Source organism: Pristiophorus japonicus, chromosome 1 (assembly GCF_044704955.1).
Source record: "Pristiophorus japonicus isolate sPriJap1 chromosome 1, sPriJap1.hap1, whole genome shotgun sequence".
In the NCBI taxonomy this organism is placed as follows: Eukaryota; Metazoa; Chordata; class Chondrichthyes; family Pristiophoridae; genus Pristiophorus; species Pristiophorus japonicus.
The window spans coordinates 319,754,158-319,775,329 of record NC_091977.1 but is presented as its reverse complement, the minus strand read 5'-3'; the positions used below and the strand labels follow the sequence as shown (position 1 = coordinate 319,775,329).

Genomic DNA, 21,172 nt, shown 5'->3' with positions numbered 1-21,172 from the left:
ACAGCTTTTGAGTAAGAGGATATCAACACATTGCGATATAATAACAAGAACTCTTCGGGAAAGTAGAGTTGCCTTGTTACATAGTCCTGAGCATTGAAGCAATGAGTAGAATACCTCTTATAGTGTTCAACTGACCATTGCAGTTGTTTTTCTTTCAACAAGATAAACCCAGGACAGTCTTTCTTACTAAGAAACCTTCTTAGTAAGGTTTGAGCTAACCTTTGCATTTGCAGAAAAAGCAATTGATTGTATAAAATATTCCAAAAGGCAGTCAAGACAGAGGAGGAAAGGGTAATCCAATTTCAGGTCATATTTAATATGTCATAAAAAAACACCTAATAATGAGTTCATGTTAAAATGTAGTACCTTTCTATAAGGGGATAGCAGGAATCCTTCCTGTTGACATGAACTGCCACCCTGGCTTTTAATTTTTAACATGAATTATTTTTGTCAGTCACAAATTTTTAAAAACCCTTAAAATGCACCTATGTTAAACTTTGACCCTGCTTGTTTAACAATCAGTTTTGATGATGTGGTAAGGGCTGAATTGCAATTTCATGTTAATGTATGTTACCGACACTAGTATCTAGTCTCAGACTGACTAGTATCAGCCCATCTCAAAACCATGGTTGCCTTGCCCAAAGTCCATCAACGCCTAAGGAAAGATTTAACCAGTTCACATCCTCAATGCAAATAATCAATAACAATGCATTCTGAACAGACAACTTTTCAGCTTCAGCTTGCAGACCAGTAACACTACTTGTTTTGAATAGTCGGCAATCCTTCATCAAGAAAAGAAGAAGCACTCAACTTTTGGCTCACGATATCATATAAACAGTTGTTCCCTGCCTCTTTGCGAGGCCTCAAGAGACAGCAACACTTCAGCCACATTTCCCCCCGCCCCCCACCCCGCCCCACAATGGTTCCCACCGCTTCTCACTCAACGTGAATGGAGAAATCCTGAAGTCCTCAAGACCGGATAGGATTCAGAGACAATCTCATTCCAAGACAGTTGCTCCTGAAACCTGACTGTCTGATGAAAAGTGATCAAACTGTTCCTCCATTGCTTTGTAGAGATCGACATCACTCCTAGAGAGTCTGAACCGGCGATCTGGATACTGGGTGTTGTCGAACGGCAGGCGATGAACACACTGTACATGCGTTTTCAGGTTTCCCTTCTGGGAGGCACTGTAAGGACAGTATCTGCATTGGAAAGGTCTCTCTCCTGTAGCACAGAAGAAGAAAGTGATTTAAGTTAAGGGCCACCATCCCTCCAAGGAGTTATCTGTTTCTCTTTTCAGATGCTCACCGTCCTGTTGTGTGTTTACGTCAGTTTCTGTTTTTATCTAAAATATACTAGCAGCTCTCCTGTGGCGTTCCTCCAACTCTGGCCTCTTGCGCACCCTGATTTTTATCGCTTCACCACGGGTGGCCATGACTACTGCCGCCTAGGCCTTATGCTCTGGAATTCCTCCCTTAAACCTCTCCGCCTCTCTCGCTCCTCCTTTAAGACGCTTCTTACAAAGCTACCTCTTTGACCAAACTTTTGGTCACCTGACCTAATAACCCATGTAGCTTGGTGTCAAATTTTGTTTGATAACACTCCTGTGAAGCGCCTTGGGATGTTTTACTACGTTAATAGTGCTATATAAATGCAAGCTGTTGTTGTGAATCAGAGGACGTGCTGAGATGTGACTGTGAACAATTGACGGGCAGTAAGTGTAATGCTTATTGGAAGTGTGTCCTGGATACCAACTTGTCACATCTTATAGATACACACAGGCAGGTAGAATGGAAACGCTCAGAAATACTGCCACACAAGCTCTGTAGATAAGAGGGGATCATTATAGGTACATATAGACACTTCAATCTCTATAATCTAATGCTTTATTGAGATCAGGAGTATCTCTTTTAGGGTTGCCAACCCTCCAGGATTGTGCTGGAGTCTCCTGGAATTAAAAATTAATCTTCAGGACACTGCTGGGAGCAACATCTCGAGAGAAAAGTCATAGGGGCGTTAAAAAAAATGTGTTTTTTAATTTTTGTTTATTAGTTGTAAATATATTGGAGATGGGGGTGGGGTGCGGGGGGGAGGAGAAGGCTACTTGACTAGGTGGGAGTCAGGAGGTCATGTGATGAAACCTCCAGCAGTATGTCGAACCAGAGTTGGACGTATTCTTTGCCAATATCAATATCAAACATAACAAATATCAAATCCATAGGGGGCAGCTGCTGTGTTAAAATAATAGCTCTCTTCTCAGATCTGAGTCGAAATATCAGTTTGACCATTTTGGAGCCCTGATTGCTTTCCAAAGTTTAAGCTTGATGACCTCTTGGTCAGGCCAGTTCAAAGAAGTGAAGCACTGCACTTCAGAAGCAAGAAAAAGTTGGAAGAGCAGTTTAAACCTTACTGAAATACACGTCTCATTAGTCAATCGTTAAGCACCACTGGGTCTCTGTGCAGAGTAGTTCCCAGCCAGAAACACTCATCTCCCCAGCTGAAGAAGGAAGCTGTACTACAATAGGAAGAAATTTTTGGATGGGGACAGGGGGGTCCGGGAGATGAATAAAAAAAGATACAAATAAAATTTGAATTCACAATCTCAGTCACGTGGGTACATATTAAAGGGAATTGATAAGGTAGATAGAGTGAAACTATTTCTGCTGGTTGGGGGAGTCCAGGACTAGGGGGGCATAACCTAAAAATTAGAGCTAGACCTTTCAGGAGTGAAGTTAGGAAACACTTCTACACACAAAGGGTGGTAGAAGTTTGGAACTCTCTTACGCAAATAGCAATTGATGCTAGATCAAATTGTTAATTTTGCAGAGATTGATAGATTTTTGTTAACCGAAGATATTAAGGGATATGGGGCAAAGGATACCATTCAGCCCCTCGAGTCTGTTCCACCATTCAATTAGATCAAGGCTGATCTATATCTTCATTGCATCTACCCGCCTTGGTACCATAACCCTTAATACTTTTGTGCAACAAAATTCTATCAATCTCAGTTTTGACATTTTCAATTGACCCCCAGCCCCAACAGCTTTTTGGGGAGAGAGTTCCAGATTTACACTACCCTTTGTGTAAAGAAATGCTTCCTGATATCACCCCTGAACGGCCTAGCTCTCATTTTAAAGTTGTGCCTGATGGATTCTGGCCGGCTCTGATGCCAAGCTGCCTCACAGGTAGGTCTGGAGTGCGGAAGGTGGGGTAGTTGAGCCGGAGAAGAAGGGGCAAGCCCGGGCCAGCAGTGGCCCACAGTATTATTATGGAGCCAGGAGGGGCACTCCTGTTTCTTCCGGCTTCACAACAGTATAACTTTGAGATTGTTTGGTGATCTTTTATGGAGGAGCCTCCAGCGGCCCCTTCAAGGACAACCAGCCTAGGAAACCAATTTGCAGAATAAAACAGCCTTTTTAGGTGGTTCATCCATTTGCAGACCTGCCAGAATGTAGATTGAGATGGACCTTGGTATCAATGGAGTGGTCAAGGTGGCAATTCCACGCCCTCCCCCCACCCTTTCAACTCCTGGACACACGATTTTCAGGCGCAAAACGGACGGCCATGTGTTGAATTTTCCCCCCAATAAGAGCCACAATAGCGAGCTTAGTACATTTGTCTCTGTACCCACACAGCTTCCAGACTACTACTGGTGGAAATAGGGAAAACCTGTACAGAAGATGGTGTAGCTTTCTTCATATTTATTTATTTATTTATGAATGGCAGGTTAGATAAAGAAGCAGGTGGCCCGGCCAATATTTATCCCTCGACCATCACTAACAGATTTTCTGGTCATTAGCACATTGCTGTTTGTGGGATCTTGCTGTGAGCAGATTGGCTGCCACATTTCCCTACATTACAACAGCGACTACACTTCAAAAACTACTTCATTGGTTGTAAAGCACTTTAGGACATCGTGAAATTGCGAAAGATGCATAGAATTTTACAGCACAGAAGCAGCCCATTGGCCCAATAGGATTTATTGGTGGCTATTTTATACTCATGGCCCCTAATTCTGGAGTCCCCCCTAAGTGGAAATAGCAAGCTCCATAACACAGAGCCATAGATGCTCTGAGGGTGAGGGTAGTTTATTAGTAGAACATACAAAGAATTAAATAGAATTTACAGCACAGAAACAGGCCATTTGGCCCAACTGGTCTATGCCGGTGTTTATGCTCAACACGAGCCTCCTCCCACTCTACTTCATCTAACCACATCAACATATACTTCTATTCTGTTCTCCATCATGTACTTATCGAGCTTCCTCTTAAAGTCATCTGTACTATTCGCCTCAACTACACCATGTGGTATCAAGTACCACATTCTCACCACTCTCTGAGTAAAGAAGATTCTCTTAGTGACTCTTGTATTTATGGCTATAAAGCATTTCGTGACATTCTGAGGTAGTGAAAGGTGCTATATAAATGCACAGAATTATACAGCACCGGAACAGACCGGTTGGCCCAACAGGATTTATTAGTGTCTATCTTATATTTATGGCCCTTAATTTGGACCACTCCAAAGTGGAAACATCCTCTCTACATCTATCCTATCGAACCCCTTCATAATTTTAAGACCTCTGTCAGGTCACCTCTCAGTCTTCTCCTTTCTAGAGAAAAGAGTCCCAGTCTGTTCAGTCTTTCCTGATAGTTATAACCTCTCAGTTCTGGTTTCATCTTTGTAAATCTTTTTTGCACTTTCTTCAGTGCTTCTGTATCCTTTTTATAATATGGAGACCAGAACTGTAGTAGTCTAAGTGTGGTCTAACCAAGGTTCTATGTAAGTTTAACACAACTTCTTTGTTTTTGAATTCTATTTCTCTAGAAATGAACCTTAGTGCTTTGTTTGTACTTTTGATGGCTTTGTTAACCTGTGTCACTACTTTTAGTGATTTATGTACCTGTACCTCCAGATTTCTTTGCTCCTCTACCCCATTTAGACTCTTATTTTGCAAGAAGTGTGTGACCTCCTTATTCCTCCTATCAAAAATGCACCATCTCATACTTATCTATATTGAAATTCATTTACTATTTACACGCTCATTCTGCAAGTCTTCCTCAGTATTGACTATACACCTCAATTTGGTGTCTTCCACAAATTTTGATATTGTACTTCCGGTACATGAGTCCAAATCATTGATGTAAATGATGAAAACAATAGTGGTCCCAGCACCGATCCCTGCATAACACCACTTCCCACCTTCCGCCAGTCGGAGTATAAGTCTTACTCACTGTTTTTTTTTAAGCCAGTTTGCTTTCCATTCTGCTATGTGTTCTCTGACTACACATACTCTGACCTTAGTCATGCAAGTCCTTTTCATTCCTTAGACAACGTATAAACTTACCTGCTTCAGCTATACAGCTGGTCTTAAAAGATTTTGTTTTATTAGTCTCTGATGTTTGCCATACTTAACAATCTAGCCAATGTCAAGGCAACTGATAATCTGACGGAGTCTAAATCTTGAATGTCAGCTCAGGTTGGGATTCAAATCCAAGTCTCTTAGTATATAGAACAGTCATAGCTGCCCAAACACTTTCACATTTAATCAATCAAAAAGCTAGTCACCGACATTCTGGGATGAAAGCAGAAGTCAGATAAGGAAAGGAAGATTCTCCGAATGGCTTGTCAGTATCACAGATAGTTGTGTTTTTCTTTTGTAAAGAATCATAGACAAGAAAATAAGTCAATGCAGAATACAAATAGAAAGATTTGAAATTGACAGATTAATAGATAGAACTCATACAGATGGAGAATGTAGCCATTTCAGAATCTAGGTCACTAATGTAGCTTGGCTCAATCACTCACGAGTTGATCACCTTCATATATCCAGTATTGAAAGTTTACATTGATCCTGAAGCACTAGAATTCAATCAGCTATTACAGAGTCATATTCTAACCTAATGAACATCCACCTGAAGGAAAGTAGGAGAGGGATTTGCAATAAGCTATCACACCATTGAACTATTTTCCTGTAGCCCTATGATGGAATGTTTGCTGTTACAGGGCTATCATGTTACTAAGGAACATACAGATGTACAGGAACTGGAAAAGATCACATTAGTCCATTTGGTCAGCCCCAGAGCTGAAAAACAAAATACAGAGTTCACTTGTCGCTTTCTTGTGCAGCGCTACAGAAACAAGGCTTTTCTGTGCCCCATTATGATGGCATAATTTCCTTCCGGAACATTCTGACCAAAACTAGACATGAGTATAAGGTAGTCACTAATAAATCCAATAGGGAATTCAGGAGAAACCTCTTTATCCAGAGAATGGTTACAATGTGGAACTCACTAACACATGGAGTGCTTGAGGCGAATAGCATAGATTTAAGAGGAAGCTAGATAAGTACATGAGGGAGAAAGGAATAGAAGGATAAGAAAGAAAGCCTTGCATGTATACAGCGCTTTTCACGACCTCAGGATGTCCAAAAGCGCTTTACAGCCAATGAAATATTTTTGAAGTGTAGTCACTGCTGTAATGTAGAAAACGCAGCAGCCAATTTGTGCACAGCAAGGTCCCACAAACAGCAATGTGATAATAACCAGATAATCTGTTTTAGTGGTGTTGATTGATTGCTAAATATTGGCCAGGACACTGGGGATAACTCCCCTGCTCTTCCTCGAAATAGTGCCATGGGATCCGAGAGGGAGATAGGGCCTCGGTTTAACATTTTACATGAAGACTGATAAGAGTCGTGTGGAGCATAAACGCCGGCATAGACCAGTTGGTCCAAATTGCCTGTTTCTGTGCTGTAGACTCTATGTAATTGTGATGTCATGCGCATTTTACGCTAGGCACAATGGGGAAATACTATTGGCTCCAACACTAATCGATTTTCCACTTCTTTTCCAGGTGGAACTTTCGTTTATGGGAGGTTTACGACACACAGCGCAGCTTGAGGCTATAATGATGTAAAACTGCTGTTGCATTTGTGGCTGTCACAGAAACGCAAAGCACGCGCTTATAAAAATGAGGTGGCAGTATTGCTAGCCAAGCAACATTTGTGCTATTGTGCCCATGGTATCATTTCCTCAAGTGTCAATAATTAATTCGTATCATTTTGAGAAAATATCTTATGAAAAATCATTTTCTTGCGACAAACAGTTTAACAAAATGTTGCTCTAACATATATATGCATAAGAGTGATCACATAATCCTCTTTCCCCATCACAAGCAAGGAAGGAAAATGCAACTATCCAATGGCGATGGTGCTAAACACTATTGCCATGCCACCTAATTAGAAAGTAGTCATAGCTCTTGTGGTGTGATGTTAACAACACTGTTCATGTTTGGCTACAGACAGGACAAAAAGAAGAGATACTTAGGTCGGAATTATGAGTTCGATAATTTCATTGGGACAGGCCGTGTGGTGTATACAAATATAACCACAGCGACAATAACTTATATTTAGATAGCGCCGTTAACGTAGCAAAATGTCCCAAGGTGCTTCACAAGACGGTTATTAATCAAAATTTGACACCAAGCCACAGAGGGAGATATCAGGGCAATTGGTCAAAAAGGTGGGTTTTAAGGAGCATCTAAAAGGAGGAGAGGTGGAGAGGTTTAGTGAGGGAATTCCAGAGCTTAAGACCTAGGTAGCTGAAGGCACGGCCGTCACTGGTGGAGCGATTATAATCAGGGATCCGCAAAATACCAGAATTGGAGGAGTGCAGAGATCTCAAGGGCTTGCAGGGTTAAAGGATATAACAGAGATAGGGAGGGGCGAGGCCATGGAGGGATTTGAAAACAAGAATGAGAATTTTTAAATTGAGCTGTTGTTGGGCCAGGAGCCAATGTAGATCGGCGAGCACAGGGGTGATGGGTGACAGGACTTGGTGCCAGTTAAGATACGGGCAGCAGAGTTTTGGATGAACTCAAGTTTATGTCGGGTGGAAGATGGTTTTGGGAGGGAATAACAGCTTACATTTGTGTAACAGAAAAAAGCTGCAGGAAAGTCTTCGATACGAAATTGACAGGCAGGAGAAGACCAGAAGGTCTAACAACCCTGGCCCACACCTCATGATGGCAGGACCATCATGGCTAAACACTTCTGCCCACCATCCCCCACCTCCCTGCAGCCATATAATCTCCAGGGAAAGGCCAAAAAGAGAGAAAAATCCAGGGCTAATAAGGATAAAAATACTATGGAAAATTCCCCTCCTGCCCCTTTAGGTGATCAAAACCAGTCCAGAAGATCAGATGTGTTCTTTTTTCAAACAGCTTTAAGGAGACAACTGGCACAGGCCAGAGCAGCGGATCAATCAGCCATGACTCAGCTACGAGGTAGCACTCTCGCCTCTAAATCAGAAGGTTGTGGGTTCAAGTCCAACTCCAGAGACTTGAACACAAAAATCTAGGCTGATGCTTTAGTGCAGTACTGAGGGAGTGCTGCATTGTCAGAAGTGCCATCTTTCAGATGAAATGTTAAACCGAGGTCCTGTCTGCTCTCTGATGGATATAAACTATCCCATGGCACTATTTCGAAGAAGAGCAGGAGAGTTATCCCCGATGTCCTGGCCTATATTTATCCCTCAAATTGGTCACCATGTTTCCTACATTACAACAGTGACTACACTTCAAAAGTACTTCATTGGCTGTAAAGTGCTTTGGGACATCCTGAGGTTGGGCAAGGCACTATAAAAATACAAGTCTTTTGTTTTTTTAACACTGGTAGTGCAGTCTCGGCAAACCTTGTAAATTTTGGTGGGAATAATTATTCCAAAGAAGATGAGGCTTGCACTTGCCAGCTTCCTACACAGCTTTCTTCAGCTCAGCAAAGGTGTCAGCGGAAAAATCTGGCTTGCAGCCAACTGAGTGTGCAAAGGGTCGCATAGCAAGGGTCTTACCTGACAGCGAGCTCCATAACACACAGCCCAAATGCTCTGAGGGTAGTTTGTTAGTAGAACATAAAATAAGTAAACAGAATTTACAGCCCAGAACCAGGTCATTCGGCCCAACTAGTCCATGCTGGTGTTTATGCTCCACATGAGCCTCCTCGCACCCGAATTCATCTAACCCTATCAGTGCAACCTTCTATTCTGTTCTCCCTCATGTACTTATCTAGTTTCCTCTTAAAGGCATCTATACTATTCGCCTCAACTACACCATGTGGTATCAAGTTCCACATTCTCACCACTCTCCGAGTAAAGAAGATTCTCTTAGTGATTATGTTATAGTTATGGCTGCAAAGCACTTTGGGACATCCTGAGGTAGTGAAAGGTGCTATATAAATGCACATAATTTTACAGCACAGAAACAGGCCAGTTGGCCCAACAGGATTTATTTGTGTCTATCTTATATTTATGACCCTTAATGTGGACTCCTCCCAAGTGAAAACATCTCTACATCTATCCTATCGAACCCCTTCTTAATTTTAAAGACTTTTATCAGGTCATCTCTCAGTCTTCTCCTTTCTACAATTTAGTCTTTCCTGATAGTTGTACCCTCTCAGTTCTGGTATCATTCTTGTAAATCTCTTTTGCACTTTCTTCAGCACTTCTACATCCTTTTTGTAACATGGAGACCAGAGCTCTACACAGTCGTCTAAACGTGGTCTAACCAAGGTTGTAAACAAGGTTAACATAACCTCTCTGCTTTTCAATTCTATTCCTCTAGAAATGAACCCATGTTTGGTTTTCTTTTTTTATAGCCTTGTTAACTTGCGTAGCTACATTTACTGATTTGAGAATGTACACCCTTTGCACTTCTATCACATTTAAACTCATATTTTACAAAGAGTATGTGGCCTCCTTATTCCTTCTACCAAAATGCACCACCTCACACTTATCTGTATTGAAATTCATTTGCCAACTTTTTTAATGCAGAACACTGACTTTGTTCAATTTTCTTCCAGTTCAACCACTGTGAGAACAGAGATGGCTGCAGCTAGATCTGAATGTATTAATGGATGACTGTGAATATGTCTGCAAATGGCTCCAGTGGTGAGCCTTGTATTTGTCCCGTCACTCCGTGCGTTCTATTTATCCCACCATGGATACAACATATAGCTAGCGACAGATTCAATGGGGCATACATTTGTGTGTAGTGGGAAGTATACCAGGAGTGAAAGTCAGGGTTATTATCATGAAATGAAAGTCTCCACTAAGTATTGCACCAGATTTATGTTTCTCTGCTGAAACAATGGAACACGAGACAACTAAGATAGACTACTCTATTGCCTAGGGGGAAGTATATTTTCTATCTTCACAAAGAAGTTCTCGTCAGCTTGAGTGCATGTCAATGTCATGGAGATCCTTTGTCACTCCCCACTTCTCTCCCCCCACCCCCCCCACATAGAATACAGCAGACCGTTGAAGTTGATAATATACAACTGTTAGCGTTTCACAAAAATAAAACATTTCTGTCGTAGCACTAGCTAAAAATAGACTATCTATTTGTACAATCATTTTTGCAACAAAATTAAAATAGATTTTCTACTAGGTTGCAGAGTTAACAGGAGCAAATTCAGAATTGAATCTGGCCGCCTCTAACTGAAGCTGTGTGTGCAACACACAAAAACCCGTCTATCCACCTTCACAGTTACTTTCTGCATTCCGGAATTTAAAATTCTTAAATCACATTCAGATCAGAACAAGAAACACATACTACAGTGAAAACTGAACACTCTGGAGTCATAAAATAACTCTAAATTAAAAATAAAAGGACTAGAGGCATTAAAATCATAAATATTGAAATGAACAGGGAAGTTCATTTACTCCCAACTGCATATAACAAATGGCAGTCTTCCCATTGGCTAGCTCGCACATTCAACATAAGGATTATTTTAGACTGCAGAAAAGTGAAAATTCTTCCTTTGTTAAATCTGAATTTCCTGCAGTAAATCAGTAAATGTGTTTTTACATTTTTTTTGCACAGCTAAATCACTCACAGCAGACAGATATACAATTCCAGAGGGAACAATTTATTGTAAAGTCCAATTTAGCCAAAGGTTTGGGACTACCAATATCCTGAACTTAATGTACAATAAGGGACACTTTTTCCAAATGTTTTAAGAATGTAAATAATTAAATTTCTATTATTGCAGTGCCTTCCATACACTTGGCTTTTGCATGTCTGCTCGTATAGAAATGTTAAATTGTTGTTGGGAGTGGTGGTAGTTAAACAGAATAGCTGGCAGCAACTTGGACACATTACTAGAAGCCTGTATAAATGTCACGGCTAAAAGCATGGAACTACAAATGCAATAAAAGTAAAAAAGACTTGCATTTATATTGCACTTTTCATGACCTCAGGATGTCACAAAGCACTTTACTGCCAATGAAGTACTTTTGAAGTGTGGTCACCATTGCAATGTAGGAAATACGGCAGCCAATTTGCGCACAGCAAGATCCCACAACAGCAATGTGACGATAACCAGATAATCTGTTTTAGTGATGTTGGTTGAGGGATAAATATTAGCCAGGACACTAGGGAGATCTCCCTTGCTCTTCTTCGAATTAGTGCCAAGGGATTTTTTTCGGCCACCTGAGAGGGCAGACGGGACCTCGGTTTAACATCTCATCCGAAAGACGGCACCTCCGACAGTGCACCGCTCCCTCAGTCCTGCACTGGGAGTACTGGCCTTGATTATGGGCTCAAGTCTCTGGAGTGGGACCTAATCCCATGACCTTCTGACTCGAAGGCGAGGGTGTTACCCACTGAGCCAGAGCTGACGCAAGTGCATACATAGCAGTTAGCAATCAATGGAAGGTCACCAGCTCTGTGTACTTCACCAAACTCCAGGTTTTGTCTTGCGGTCTACTGCACTGAGGATAAATAATGCAATGATAAACCGACAACATCATCTGTAGTGTAATGAGTTGAGCCGATTTGTCATCTGCCTCTACCCGATTGATTAGAACTGACAGCACAGGACAGGTGAGTGATTATAAAAGTGTAAAATACGAGAGCAATCTATAACTGATGAATGACAACATCAATTCAAAAAGCCTACATCGATCAGGCAATTATGATGCAAGCAAGGCAGCTGCAATTCCCAGGAATTCCCCCCCCCCCGTAGTTAGTTTTGTTGCTCATAGAATTTGGCAACGATTTTGTGTAATCATCAGTGAGATATTTTTCACACAGAGAGATGGGTAGACAAATGGACCTTATTGCCTCTCAAGTGCCCTTTTCATGCTGTAGCAGGAAGAGAGGAGGGATAATAAGTGGTGTAAAACATAAGGAATTTCTATAGTCCACTAGTTAATCAGCCAGAACGGGTTTTGCCCATAACCACCTAGCATTCTGTCCGACCCATCATTTTACTAGAATCATAGAAATTTACGGCACAGAAGGAGGCCATTCAGCCAGCCGAAAAAGAGCCATCCAGCCGAATCCCACTTTTCAGCTCTTGAAGTCTGTAGCCTTGCAGATGACGGCACTTCAAGTACATATCCAAATGCGATGAGGGTTTCTGCCTCTACCACTCTTTCAGGCAGTGAGTTCCAGACCCCCACCACCCTCTGGATGGAAACATTTCTTCTCAACTCCCTCTAATCCTTCTACCAATGACTTTAAATCTATGCCCCCTGGTTATTGACCTCTCTGCTAAGGGAACTAGGTCCTTCCTACTAGCGATTCAAATCTGAACATGTTTTGGATGATGATAAGTGGAAACTCGGTAACTTTTGTGGATGTTTTCTCTCAGGCTGTGTGGAGAAAAAAAAGAATATAAACGATTCCAGCTCAAAAGGTACATGTGCTAATATTCATAGGATGTAACACTTGCCTGTAACCACTTGAGGACTGCAGAAGGATTTTTGCACTGAAACAGGAAATACAACAAGGGTTAAAGTGCTTTTGTTTAATCGGAGAATGCTGCAAGTAAAGTTCTACGTTATACTGTATTGCAATTTCTCGAATTCTGCTTTATAAATAGTCACTGCAGAAGATCATTTTAATAAATGTTCTGTAATGCAGGGTTATTTTGAAAATTAACAGGTTTCATAGTAAATGGGTGTATAGATTGTTATTTAAGGTTAAAAAAAATCCCAAACTTGGTACAGCCTGTGTTAAAACTTTTGAAGATACATTTGCGCTTTGAAATTATGTTGTGGGATACTGTTGTGTGAATATTTATTACATATACCTAAAATTCTACGGTAGTGAAAATGGTAACCCATTTACCCCCACTATTAAAACACTTGAGACGAATTTCAGCTTTTATCTGACAGCGTAAGTTCAAGGCCTTGTTTTCTTAAAATTAATTTTATATTCGATTTTCTTACAAAATTAATCGTCCTATCCTTTAGGGCCCATTGATGCTTTGTAAGCAGTCACTGGTAAATAAGTGAAAAAACCTGGATCAATTCACTTTGTTTTAGTGTCTGTAAAATCCCCAGCCGCTTCATGGACTGGTACCAGTAAGGGCGAAAGTTGGGGCATCGGCAAGATGCGACAGAGACTACCTCTGAGGATTGGGGTTCCCCTCAGAAACCCACTGGACCCTTTTACACACATTTATAAAGAATGGGTACACAATTCTGTAACAGCTAGCTCCCAGAGGGAATCTTTCCCCAAGGATTAGCAGAGTCATGGTGACAGGTCACCTCGGTGCTGAGGATGGTGCACGGCATGGGGTGAAGAAAATGGCACTGATTTGCAACGCGACACAAAATATAGAGAGCTGGAATTTCTGCATATGTTCCCCGATCTCTGGCCAAATACTGCTTGGGAAATTAGGGTCCGAAATTGGCCTGTTGTGCGCCTCCCGTTAGAGCCTCAGTAGGCCCATAAATAGCTGTGTGGAGCTCACAGCGTCCCTCCACTTTAAAGGAGGGCCCATGGAACACGCCAGGGCTATGCAGAGCCGCCTAGTTCCCTGCATTGTGCACGCTTAGTGCCCCCGAGCCCGCCCCGAGAGGAAGTGGAGCGCCTGACACTGCGCTCCACTACCTCTCAGGGGCAGTGACCCCAATTTAGGTCGAGGGGCGGGACTTCTGTGCCGGACACAGGAATCCCGTCCCGTGAGGGTTACCGTCCCAAAAAGGGGTGCTCCGAAATTTCGCGGCCTAAGAGCATAAATGGGGTAGAGGAGCAAATGGATCTGGGGCTACAGATTCACAAATCAATAAAAGTAGCAACGCAAGTTAATAAGGCTATACAGAATGCAAACAAAGCACTCGGGTTCATTTCTAGAGGAACAGAATTGAAAAACAGAGAAATTATGTTAAACTTGTATAGCACCTTTGGTGGACCACACTTGCAGAGCTGTGCAAAGTTCCGGGGTTTCTGATGAACCAATGCCAAAGCTATAGCAAGAGATTGCCAGAACCCCATGGAAATTCCAGGCATGCACACCTGTGTAGGATCAATTCTGCCTTAAAAGATTAGTCAATTATAAAACACATGCTTCCAATTGATAAAAAAACATATTTAGTATTTTTATGCAGGTAGCAAAGCTGTTGAAGGAACAATAATTTTCGACAAAAGCAAAATACTGCGGATGCTGGAAATTCTCTGAAACAATTAAATCTGAATCAATAATTTTTGATGTGTTATCTTAATTTGATGGACCTCAGCTTACTTTTTTTAAAACCTCAACTCTGCAAACTTAACTCTAAACTTCGCAACTGGACCTGACTCTAACTTTGATCCTTGGCATTCTGCGTATTAAATCACCAGGATCTGCCATTGACTAGAAGACCTTGGCTCAAATCCCAGTCTCACTCGGCATTTACATTGCGGTTTCCCCCAATGGCATGTTGCCCGTTATAGAGCTGACTCATCAGGCATGGCAATGTGAGGACGTTAGGTGTCTTGCCAGTAGGAGGGGATGGAAATTCCTCAGGGGTCCCACCTCCAGTTGCTCATCAACAGAAGCTGTCCACAGAGCAGCACTGGTGCATGACTTAGAGTCAGCAAGGCACAGACACGATGGGCCTCCTTCTGTGCAGTATCATTAAGTAGCCGGCCTCTCTCATGCAGGGGCACAGAATCTGGGGCACAGGGCAGTGTGAAGGGGATAAAACAAGGATAAAATATACTTTTTGCAATCTTTAGAGTTTTGGGTTTTGGACTGTCAGTGCATAAAAGGTGTTCTCCTACAGAAATGACAACTCATTCCTTGTAAAATGCTGGTGGTTGGGAGACAAAGAGAATCAGATATGAAAACATTCACAAGTCAGTTTTACTACCAACTTGGGAAGTTCTAGTGAAAAGGAACAATTGAATGATCTGGTGCTGCTAGAGGGGAAAGCTTTTCTGAAGAAGGAAAAGGAAGGCAAGACTAATATAAAACGCAGCAGGACTCACAAACCAAGTGTGCAAACCTTTATAAATCTGTCGATGACTAACTAATAAAGTAATCAGCAGATCATGTACTGAGAATTTTGTTTGTAATTTATATTGTTTGTCCTCTATGTCATTCTCCTCTCCAGCTTTGAAATGTGTTGTGAATGCCTCCAGCTTTTGATTAAATCAGCTGGGGGTACAGATTTCCGTAATAACAGTGCATGAATGCATCAGGAATGCAGGGAAACAAAATGGCTTTAATCAATCATTAGCGATTCAGGAGGTTTTTTTCCCTATTCTAAATGCTATCTGGAGACATCAATCTTATGCAATTGTATTTGCCTAACTGTGTGCAAAAACATAAGAAAACCCTTTGCAGTGACTTCGCTACTTAATTCACTCTGATGTCATGGTGCGATTTTCTGATTGAAACCCATTTGACTTTTCTGATAACATCATACAGCACAGAAGGAGACCATTCGGCCCATTGTGCCTGCGCCGACTCTCTGAAAGAGCTGTCCAATTAGTCCCACTCCCCTGCTCTTTCCCCATAGCACTTCAAATATTCTTTCTTTTTCAAATATTTATCCAATTCCTTTCTGCAAGTGACTATTGAATCTGCTTCCACTGCCCTTTCAGGGAGAGCTTTCCAGATCATAACAACTCTCCTGCCACTGGAAACAGTTTCTCTCTATCAAACACCCTTATAATTTTGAACACCTCTATTAAATCTCCCCTTAATCTTCTCTGCTCTAAGGAGAACAATCCCAGCTTCTCGATATAACTGGATTCCCTCATCCCTGGCACCATTCTGATAAATCTCCTCTCCATTCTCTCCAAGGCTTAACATCCTTCCTATAGTGTGGTGCCCAGAACTGGACACCAATACCTTAGCTGAGGTCTAACCAGTAATTTCTAAAGGTTTAGCATAACTTCCTTATCATCAATCAAGATCCTGTCTTAGAAACAAGTTGGATTCTAATAATTAGTAACTGAGGACGATGAATATAAGATCAGGGAGGTTATGCTTCAACTGTATAAAATACTAGTTAGCCCTGAGCTAGAGTACTGCATACTGTTCTGATCACCACATTACAGGAAAGATGTGATTGCACTAGAGAGGATACAGAGAAGATTTATGAGGATGTTGCCAGGACTGGAGAATTTTAGCTACGAGGAAAGATTGGATAGGCTAGACTTGTTTTCTTTGGAACAGAAGTGAATGGGAAGGATCTATTTCCCTTAGCATACAGATCAGTATCCAGGGGATATAGATTTAACATAATTGGTAGAAGGATTAGAGGGGAGTTGAGGAGAAATGTTTTCACCCAGAGGGTGGTGGAGGTCTGGAACTCACTGCCTGAAAGGGTGGTAGAGGCAGAAACACTCATCGCATTCAAAAAGTACTTGGATGTACACTTATTAAAGATGTAATAGCAGCGTATTTGGAAAGCAGTGACAGGATCGGTCCAAGTCAGCATGGATTTATGAAAGGGAAATCATGCTTGACAAATCTTCTAGAATTTTTTGAGGATGTAACTAGTAGAGTGGACAAGGGAGAACCAGTGGATGTGGTGTATTTGGACTTTCAATAGGCTTTTGACAAGGTCCCACACAAGCGATTAGTGTACAAAATTAAAGCACATGGTATTGGGGATAATGTATTGATGTGGATAGAGAACTGGTTGGCAGACAGGAAGCAAAGAGTAGGAATAAATCGGTCCTTTTCAGAATGACAGGCAGTGACTAGTGAGGTACCGCAAAGTTCAGTACTGAGACCCCAGCTAGTTACAATATACATTAATGATTTAGACAAAGGAACTGAATGTAATATCTCCAAGTTTGCAGATGACACTAAGCTGGGTGGCAGTGTAAGCTGTGAGGAAGATGCTAAGAGGCTGCAGGGTGACTTAAACAGGTTAGCTGAGTGGGCAAATGCATGGCAGATGCAGTATAATGTAGATAAATGTGAGGTTATCCACTTTGATGGCAAAAACAGGAAGGCAGATTCTTATCTGAATGGTGACCGATTAGTAAAAGGGGAGGTGCAACGAGACCTGGGTGTCATGGTACATCAGTCATTGAAAGTCTTACTGCAGTTGTACAGGGCCTTGGTGAGGCCACACTTTGAATATTGTGTACAATTTTGGTCTCCTAATCTGAGGAAGGATATTCTTGCTATTGAGGGAGTGCAGCAAAGGTTCACCAGACTGATTCCCGGGATAGCAGGATTGACATATGAAGAAAGACTGGATCAACTAAGCTTATATTCACTGGAATTTAGAAGAATGAGAGGGGATCTCATGGAAACATATAAAATTCTGACGGGATTGGACAGGTTAGATGCTGGAAGAATGTTCCTGATGTTGGGGAAGTCCAGAACCAGGGGTCACAGACTAAGGATAAGGTGTAAGCCATTAAGGACCGAGATGAGGAGAAACTTCTTCACTCAGAGAATTGTGAACCTGTGGAATTCTCTACCACAGAAAGTTTGTTAGATATATTCAAAAGGGAGTTAGATGTGCCCCTTATGGCTAAAGGGATCAAGGGGTATGGAGAGAAAGCAGAAATGAGGTACTCAAGTTGGATGATCAGCCATGATCATATTGAATGGTGGTGCAGGCTCGAAGGGCCGAATGTCCTACTCCTGCACCTATTTTCTATGTTTTCTATGTAAAGTGCCATAACCTACAAAGCTATAGACTAAGAGTTGGAAAGTGGGATTAGGCTGGATAGCTCTTTTTTGTCCGATGCGGACATAATGGGCCGAATGGCCTTTTTCTGTGCCATAAACTTCTATGCTTAAGTTTGCCCAATAATACCAGCTGTTACCTCATATATTTTATCAAACACAAGTGAGAACAACAGAATAGAGGCGACATGTACTAAAAAGGCACAACTGCAGACATACTGATCATTCTTTGCACCACAAGGTGCAGTGTACCAAGATATCTCAGGTGATAATGTAATAATGTCTCCCCTCCCCTCCGACACCACTCAGGCTAACTCATTTTACTTCACTTCTGTTAGATTCACTACGGGAAATTGCAGTTTGTTGCAGGCAAATACACACTGCAATATTTCAGTGACTGCCATGCAAATGGCAAAATAGCAAAGAATAAATGCATTGAGTAAAAAACATCAGTTCCACTAAGGTGATGACTCGGTGAGGAAGATGGTATAAAAAAGGTCATTAATACTGGAGTGAATCTTTTCCAGCTCATTTTGAATATGTAAGTGAAGGAGTTACTATAAAGGTGAGAGTATATTTTGTTGCCATTTTCTCACAGTATATAACAAATAAGATCTCAGCAGATGAACGAAAAACCATCTACCTTAGTTTTGTCTTCTGTATTCTTCAAATTAAATTGAATCTGCTGTTAAAGCCCTCATCCATGCCTTTGTTACCTCTAGACTTGACTTTTCCAACGCGCTCCCACTTTGCACCCTCCGTAAACTTGAGCTCATCCAAAACTCTGCTGCCCATATCCTAACTCGCACAAATTCCCATTCACCCATCACCCCTGTGCTCGCTGACCTACATTGGCACCCGATCCGGTAACACCTCGACTTTAAAATTCTCATCCTTGTTTTCAAATTCCGCCATGGCCTCGCTCCTCCCTATCTCTGTAATTTCCTCCAACCCGACAACCCCCGCGATCTTTGTACTTCTCCAATTCTGGCCTCGAGCACACCATTGGCGGCTAAGCCTTCAGCTGCCTCGGCCCTAAGTTCCGAAACTTCCTACCTAAACCTCTCTGCCTTGCTACCTCTCTTTCCTCCTTTAAGACGTTCCTTAAAACCTACCTCTTTGACCAAGCTTTTGGTCACCTGTCCTAATATCTCCCTATGTGGCTCGGCATCAAGTTTTGTGTGATCGCGCTCCTGTGAAGCGCCGATGTCATTGTTATTTATGAGTAAATCGCACAGCAATTTCAGGCGAGGGGCAGGTGAGCAGTTAAACAAGAAATACAGGAAGTTGCTAGCTGAGATGTGCTGCGTAAACTGCCCTCCGTAAACTGCACAAAAACAGCATCTCGCTCTCTGATTCATTTAAATGCATTGAGTGGTGGGAAGGTCCTGTACTGATGTCATAGATACAGTCTAAAATTGCAATAAAAGGTTAGGGCTTGTCCATTTCGGTCCAAAGTGCCTTTTTAAACAGCATTGTAAGTCTTAATTACTGCCAAACAACCTCTCTGGCACTGAAAATGAACTTTTACTAGTGTGGAGTCTCATTCCTTCAGATTTTAATTGTTGTTGGGCATTTAACTTTTTCTTTCTGTGTCTTGTCTTAATCCCATCTGTCTTTCCTGCTCTTTATTTTGCTTTCTGCACATGACGTTACATTGAATTAAATATTCTAACTGGCACTTCCTGGTTCATTAACGATGCTTCAATCTGATTGGTTAAGGAGGCACACAGTTGCTTGCCCTGTTCACACAGGTCTCAGATGCCTTGTAGAGGGCGACGTGCCACTTCGATCTCCCACTTGCAGCAACTAGCCATGCAAAAGCTCATGATAATTTAACGGGCAAGAGCAAGTCTAACTAACATAGAAACATAGAAAATAGGTGCAGGAGCAGGCCATTTGGCCCTTCTAGCCTGCACCGCCATTCAATGAGTTCATGGCTGAACATGCAACTTCAGTACCCCATTCCTGCTTTCTCACCATACCCCTTGATCCCCCGAGTAGTAAGGACTTCATCTAACTCCCTTTTGAATATATTTAGTGAATTGGCCTCAACTACTTTCTGTGGTAGAGAATTCCACAGGTTCACCACTCTCTGGGTGAAGAAGTTTCTCCTTATCTCGGTCCTAAATGGCTTACCCCTTATCCTTAGACTGTGACCTCTGGTTCTGGACTTCCCCAACATTGGGAACATTCTTCCTGCATCCAACCTGTCCAAACCCGTCAAAATTTTAAACGTTTCTATGAGGTCCCCTCTCACTCTTCTGAACTCCAGTGAATACAAGCCCAGTTGATCCAGTCTTTCTTGATAGGTCAGTCCCACCATCCCAGGAATCAGTCTGGTGAATCTTCGCTGCACTCCCTCAATAGCAAGAATGTCCTTCCTCAAGTTAGGAGACCAAAACTGTACACAATACTCCAAGTGTGGCCTCACCAAGGCCCTGTACAACTGTAGCAACACCTCCCTGCCTCTGTACTCAAATCCCCTCGCTATGAAGGCCAACATGCCATTTGCTTTCTTAACCGCCTGCTGTACCTGCATGCCAACCTTCAATGACTGATGTACCATGACACCCAAGTCTCGTTGCACCTTCTCTTTTCCTAATCTGTCACCATTCAGATAATAGTCTGTCTCTCTGTTTTTACCACCAAAGTGGATAACCTCACATTTATCCACATTATACTTCATCTGCCACGCATTTGCCCACTCACCTAACCTATCCAAGTCACTCTGCAGCCTCATAGCATCCTCCTCGCAGCTCACACTGCCACCCAACTTAGTGTCATCCGCAAATTTGGAGATACTACATTTAATCCCCTCGTCTAAATCATTAATGTACAATGTAAACAACTGGGGCCCCAGCACAGAACCCTGCGGTACCCCACTAGTCACTGCCTGCCATTCCGAAAAGTACCCATTTACTCCTACTCTTTGCTTCCTGTCTGACAACCAGTTCTCAATCCACGTCAGCACACTACCCCCAATCCCATGTGCTTTAACTTTGCACATTAATCTCCTGTGTGGGACCTTGTCGAAAGCCTTCTGAAAGTCCAAATATACCACATCAACTGGTACTCCTTTGTCCACTTTATTGGAAACATCCTCAAAAAATTCCAGAAGATTTGTCAAGCATGATCTCCCTTTCACAAATCCATGCTGACTTGGACCTATCATGTCACCATTTTCCAAATGCGCTGCTATGACATCCTTAATAATTGATTCCATCATTTTACCCACTACTGAG

At 42.1% G+C, this 21,172-nt stretch overlaps 1 protein-coding gene across 12 annotated transcripts in view; it reads right to left on the bottom strand.

Moving 5' to 3' along the window:
- Positions 1 to 930: 930 nt before the first annotated feature.
- Positions 931 to 21,172, bottom strand: part of znf516 (zinc finger protein 516) — a 309,840-nt gene continuing 289,598 nt past the window's right edge. For 9 of the 12 annotated variants that reach the window (XM_070888589.1, XM_070888587.1, XM_070888596.1 and 6 more), the window contains 2 exons: positions 12,732 to 12,767; positions 931 to 1,225 (listed from right to left, as the gene is read on the bottom strand). In XM_070888589.1, the coding sequence (XP_070744690.1) occupies positions 999 to 1,225; positions 12,732 to 12,767 (263 nt within the window). In that variant the 3' untranslated portion in view covers positions 931 to 998. Of the gene's footprint in view, positions 1,226 to 12,730; positions 12,768 to 21,172 lie in introns of those variants that run through there. The other 3 variants (XM_070888595.1, XM_070888597.1, XR_011594882.1) reach the window with 2 other exon arrangements.